Source organism: Anneissia japonica, unplaced genomic scaffold (genome assembly GCF_011630105.1).
Source record: "Anneissia japonica isolate Jap-2015-1 unplaced genomic scaffold, ASM1163010v1 scaffold287942_len87506_cov169, whole genome shotgun sequence".
Lineage (NCBI taxonomy): Eukaryota > Metazoa > Echinodermata > Crinoidea > Comatulida > Comatulidae > Anneissia > Anneissia japonica.
Window position 1 is genome coordinate 35,872 of NW_022744089.1, and position 6,723 is coordinate 42,594.

General features: G+C 31.4%; 2 protein-coding genes across 2 annotated transcripts in view; one reads left to right on the forward strand and one right to left on the reverse strand.

The window, feature by feature from the left end:
• The window catches only part of LOC117119566 (tRNA-dihydrouridine(20a/20b) synthase [NAD(P)+]-like), a 6,691-nt gene extending 3,526 nt beyond the window's left edge, over positions 1-3,165 (reverse strand). The window contains exons 1-3 of the mRNA XM_033264398.1: positions 3,147-3,165; positions 728-803; positions 289-330 (exon numbers count right to left, since the gene is read on the reverse strand). The gene's annotated coding sequence lies outside the window, so the exon portion shown is untranslated. The remainder of the gene's footprint in view (positions 1-288; positions 331-727; positions 804-3,146) is intronic.
• Positions 2,910-6,458, forward strand: LOC117119565. Its single transcript, XM_033264397.1, has one exon. It carries the CDS (start codon positions 2,993-2,995, stop codon positions 5,045-5,047), a length of 2,055 nt encoding a protein of 684 aa, XP_033120288.1. The 5' UTR covers positions 2,910-2,992; the 3' UTR covers positions 5,048-6,458.
• The last annotated feature ends 265 nt before the right edge of the window (positions 6,459-6,723 follow it).

Genomic DNA, 6,723 nt, shown 5'->3' on the forward strand with positions numbered 1-6,723 from the left:
AGGGGGTGGCAGATTTGCAAAAACTGAGAAAACTTGGGGTGTGAAAATTGAGAAAATAAGATAAACAATACTAAATAAAATTTATCGCAAGACATTTTATTTTAGTTTGAAAGTGCTTAGAATTCCCAGTTCTGTAAACAAATCAAAAGAAAAGATGCATTGAAGCATCTGTGGGGTGGGGGGGGGGTATTCGCACCAACACACCCTCTCTCCCACCCCCAGCATATGCATATGACTATGAGAAACAATTTAGAAGTACAATGACAAGTTGAGTGTAATTATTCCTACCTCTGAGGACATCCACAATTCAAATCAACTCCATTTGCATATCTGAAATTAATCAACAAAGTTCAGCCCTGTCCAGACTATCAAATTTTATTTGACAACAACATGTGACATGCCTATATATGGTCATGATGACATCACAACATGACTATATATGGGCATGCAACAATTTTTCTGTCGAATAAAATTTGATATTTTGGACACAGCTTGATGTTTAAAATAAACTACAGCTGACTAGAAAACTACTATAAATATGATGACCTCTGTTGAACCAGTTAAAAGAAAAATTAAAAATATGGAAAAATTAATAGAATTCTTAAGCTATAATGATGATTACAAGCAATATAGTAATCTAAGAAATATATGTAAATGTGTATGTAAAACCTGGTGTATATGCGTATGACAGACATAAATTATTATCAACGTCATTTGAACAACTCACGGTGAGATGATTTCCGTTGCGTCAGCTAAATCCTTTGCATTGCTGGCAGCAAACTGGACAATTAATGGATGGTCATCTACAGTCCGAAAACAAAGGGCACATTATTAGAAAAATGACTGACAAAATTTAAAATCTTTGTGTGCTATGCTTGAATTTATAATTAAACATGGTCTGTTGGAAACTATCAAATTTACGGTAGTGGCTATCGGCACTGCCGCAGTGCGAAAAAGCTGCTGTTTTCTATTGACACTGCCAGAGTGCGAAAAAAAGCTGTTATTTTTCTATAGGCATTGCCGCAATGCAAAAAAAGCTCCGATTTTCTGTCGGCACTGTAGTGCAAAAAACTGCAGTTTTCTACCGGCACTGCCACTCAAAAAGATTGTTTAATTAATCAAATGGATGTTTTTATTGATAGATTATGGTATCAATAATTGGTTTGGTCTAGCCTAGCTAGCCTATATTATTGTTAACATTATTTTATATATGTTTTACAATTAATTATTATTATTTCTAATTATGAAATATATACATATGCCTAGGCTATACATAAAACAAAATATACAACAAAAATTATAAATAAAATAGTAGTAGTAATAATAATAATAATAATAATACTAATAGTGCTCAAATGATACTATAATGATCAATAATAATACTTTAATTGACCTTTTTACGATAGTTTGATTATTGAGATGAATAAGCATAATATCAATTGCAATGTTTTGATTGTATTTCTTTGCTTCTCCTTGTTGGAGGTTACGTTGAATATTAAATGAAATGAATAAATGAAATATCAACTTGCGTCTATGCAAAACCTGTTTTTTTTTTAAAATAAAGATGTTATCTATTTTATTCTGTTTTAAAATATAATCTTATAAATTATAAGTTTATTTTCTGTGGTAATTTTATCCACATAATTCATGTTTTCAATATTACTATGGTTGATAAATAACATATAAAATAATAATAATAATAATAAAGGTGCTTGAATAATGCATAAATAATTAATAATACTTCAATTATACTTCAATAGGTCTATTTATGATAGTGTGATAATTGAGATATTTGTTGATCAATTTATAGATATATATAATAGATATATATATATCATTAATAAAGATTCAGCATTTTAAATCAACATACGTCTATGTATCTGTTTTTTTTCCCAATAAAATGTTACCTATTTTATTCTGTTTCAAAAAATAATCTTATAAATTATAACTTTCATTGTAAATTCTATAATAATTTAAACCACATAATTTATGTTTTTAATTATTTTAATGGATGTAAATGTAAACAAAACAAAAGTAAAAGAAACAAAAAGAAACCTGCAACAAATTTTTCAGGTCAGAAATTGGCATCAAAAATTAGTAATTTTTCAATCGCGATCGTTGTATTTGTCAGTTCATGGAAATAGCGACGATAAATATATAATAATTAGTTTATAGTTGTTATTATATTTATAATCAAAATTATATGTGTATATATATAATTAAATAAATATATAATTAAATATATATATATATATGTAAAATTATTATTATATATCTGTCTCTTATACACATCTTGGTCTGAATGGTACTGTTTCAGAAAGTTCTCAATCTTTTAACATTTATGTGAAATCTGTTCTTTATGGCTGTCTCTTATACACATTTGGATCAATCGTAGGGGAATTCCAAGCGCCGCCCCTGTGTGAAATTCCTATAAAATGGGTTAATGAAGCAATGCTACTAAAAAGTACAAAAAAGCAGGTAGACCCTGAGGTGTTGAATTTACTATGGTTGATCAAAATTTATTTAAAATACAGCTTTAGATTGTCTGTTTTGAAACACTCATATACTATGCATCATATAGTAGGTGCTGCTATATCAAAAGTATTCTTTTTCAAATAAATATTATTGTGAAAGAAAATCCACTATGGGGAATAACTTGCATTGAAAAGCATGAACTTTGTGACTAGACAACAATAGAATCACAATCCGATTCTCTTTTTGTTGCCTCAGTATACTGTGACTTCTTGAAGCCAAACCTAATAACCACAGACCATGTAAAATCAGCGACATGGACTCACAAATGCTATTTTTATGCTAATGCACCTTTATGATTTTGTTTGAATAATAAAGAAGCCACTGTATTCTGCGTACTTGGATAAAAACTGGCACTCCAAGATTTATCTGTTAGTTATTGCTACAGTATATGCTGAGGTGGATTGCATAATAAAAATTGTACAAATTCTAAAGTCTTAAAAGCAAGTCAAATTAAACCATGGAGCCAGGCCTCAATAAGACGCGTCAAGCAATGGACGAAGTTGCCAATGAAGTCATCTCAGGGGAAATGTATGACACATTAAAGCATTTCTGTTTTATAAAGATTACAGATGAACTAATTAATAGAGCGTTTAGAAAGGCAGGCTACTCACATCAAATTTACACTGTTGGAAGTAATAGTGAAGGCATTCCTTATTCAGCCATGAATGATGAGGATATGATGATATATAACGGAGCATTCCCAATAGTATGGTGGAAATCCCAGGAAAAAGACAGAGAGGCAGTTGTAATGGCTGAGCAAGATTCAAATATACCTCCTGTGTATTTGAGGCTAAAGGTACTAGACAAAGGGTGTCTTGATAAGGACTTCAAAAGTATCATTGATAAAGACGGATATTTGAACGCCACTGATTTCATAAAATTGCATGCAACTTACATGAATTTAAACTATACTGATGAAATGAGACAAGGTCCTTCAATATCAATTAACGCAATACCAAAATGTGTGGATGTTATAAACAAGCATGACAGCGTATACTGCCTAAAATGTCAATCATGGCCACCTTTTATTAGTGATTTTTTTTTTATTAGAAAGAGGCTGAACAACTGGCCAGCCCAGAAGTTGTTAGATAAGGTCAAATGTCTAGAATGTCATGTAGTTCCTGTTGGATACCCAGGCAGCGAGTCATTTGATGTTGAATGGAGGTTGTCATTTTCCGTAGCTGAGAAACAGCTTGTTATTGAAATGTATGAACCATACAATAAATGCATGTTTGCCCTGAAATCAATCAAGAAAAAGTACATAATATACAGTGACTCTGATAAGCCAACACCATTTAGCTCCTATTTCATAAAGACTGCCTGCTTGTGGATGTGTGAAACATTTCCATATAGAGATTACAGTCTCATGGATTTAATTAGGGAAACTCTAGATTGGCTTATCGACGGCTATAAAAGCAAACATCTGCCTCACTATTTTATTCCCCAACACAATTTGATTGGTCATCTCTCTATGGAATGTTGTGACAATGTAAGAGAAACATTGACAGCAGTTAAAAGAACACTTTGGAGTATGGTGTTATTAAGTGCTAGTGATGATCATTTTACATTTAACTCTGTGTGTGACAAACTCAAGGTAACTAGAGAAAACAATGCTGATTACAATGCAATAGAAACCAAAATCTTGAATCACCCAAAAGCTACAGCGGTCTTTGAAGAAAGAGTTAAAGATTTACGCCACAATTACAGTTTACAAAATTTTTCAAACATGTCAATATGGGGCGACCACAGCTTTACTCATTTACCTATATTGGTTGCGAGCCAAATGCAGCCTGAGTGTGGTTTAGGTATTCTAGAAGACATCGTATTGCCAATTGTAGACCTATGTCAAATTGAAGAGATAGTGCCAGAGGGATTTGTAGAAATGTTCAAGACATGTTTGTATAGATATTTAGGCGATGCTGTTACTCATTTATTGGTAAGCTTTATAAACAGAGGTTATGAAACAGCTGTATCTTCGTACATGAATGATCCTTTGCATTACTATGACTTAGGATATGAAATTATCTTCCCTGGTAGGTACAGTGACTATGGCATAGTTGGTGAGGTTCTTGAAGTACAATACCATTATTTAATGGGTAACTACGAAGGTTTGAAGAAGATGTGTGAGTCTATTCTTACTACAGTTACAGAAAACAAAAACTATGTGCTCTCTAGTCTTAAATTCGAACAAAAACATTTTGAATCAAACGTTTGTGCCTGGGAAGTTGATGAACTTTTGCATCATCTTGTCATTTGTTGCCATAAAATGCATATTTACGTATCACCAATTGCACTGGTTTATTATATAAAAGCCAGAGTATTACTTAAAGAGGGGGACACAGACAATGTACTGACTCTTGTGAAAAAGATGAAGATCATATATAAAGAATTTAATGATCCTCCTGCTTATCTTGAGTCCATGAACATGTTTATAAATATCATTGAAAGTCTACTAGGCCTTCTTGGTGTAATGAGAAGGATATTTACTTTTCAAAATGAGAATAGCTTGTAATAGAGAAAACATTAATTAAATTAATCGATGCATGCTGTTGCCCTTCCCTTTACCACAATTTTCAGCAATTATCAAAATAGACAGCCGAATCTGTAGTTAGTTTTCCTGCAATTGTCAATAAAAATCACATAGGCCTACCTATAGTATGGTATTAAGGGTATGTTCACACACACAGCGTTAGTTAACGCCACGGAGCTAACGCCAGTGATGCTTGAATAATTTGACCTCATTTCAAGAGACTGACCAATCACGTAAGATTGCACTATAAATGAAATGGTAAAGTGGTTCTTTTTATCTATTGCATTTTACTTAGTTTACAATGTATATATGATTTGTTGATTGTGTTTTGTAAGATATTTTAACCTATTTAGACACGTCTATTTAAACCTGCAACACCGACAATTGTTCCACAATGCTAGCTGAAAAATCAGAAGTAAAAATGTTCATTTAAAATACAATAATCATATGAGTTCACTTCGAACAATTCACAGATTTAAAAGTGTTAATGATGCACTGTAAATATTTTTCTACAGTTAAGAACCCGTACATTATTTAAAACTATTCCCCATAGACCTATATTACTACTAGTTTAACGCCAGCGTTAATATAGCAAACGACGTTTGCATGAACACTTTGGAATCATAATCCGTGGATTAGCTTACGCTAGCGTAGGCTACGCTAGTTTTTACGCCATGTGTGAACTTACCCTTAGTATAGCTGACCTTGCATGGGCAATAAATTACGGAAGCTATGATTATAATTCAATTAAAATAGCAATTACCATAGATAGGCCTTAAAGAGCAATTACCATAGATAGGCCTGAATATGTCCCAAATGATGGTTAGAAATCAGGAAAATTGGTAAAGGCATGGAAGTATAAAAATAGTTGTCTATTTTTATACCTCCATGGTAGGCCTACGGGTAGAAACACCTCATGGAACAATATCCATAATCGATGAACACATCACAATGATTTGCACAACAGGTTGTACAGTAATGTTCAACAAGAAATGAAAACAAAAATTAGATAACAATTGTGATGACTTATTTTTTAACCAAACATAATTTTAGACTTCCAATTATAAAATGTGCTAGCAGCTGTGTCTATATCTCTACCACGAAATTGACATCCAATAATTACTGTAATAAATAACTTGCAAGTCCTTTTTGTGTTAAAATCATAAATTGTATCATAGGTTCCATTATTTTCAATGGCATTTATTTTATACTTGTATCGATAGTTTGTCTTTTTTTAAACTCATATTTGCTAATGTTAAATTGTTGATATAGGTTGACAATTTTTTTTTAAATTTCATTTTACAGGTATTTCTCCTTTTCTTATAATTTAAATCTAATTTAATTTCTATTATTGATTTTTAATGATTTTTAAAAAATTATTTAAACAGCTTTAGCTTTATTTTATTGTTCAAGTCAAGGAATATTTATTTCACTTTTGTCATATAATATAACAATTTGTACAGTACATGATGATAATTCATAATAATAAAGAGAATATAAGTACAAGGAAATGATCAATTCGTGAAAAAGGAACTCTGCGAATAAGCACGCATTTAGTTGCAGAGCCCTAAGCCCTAATGTTAATAATGTTAATAATGTATTGCATATATATTGTATTATTGTGTATTTTTGTATGGCATTATGTAACTTTGCAATTT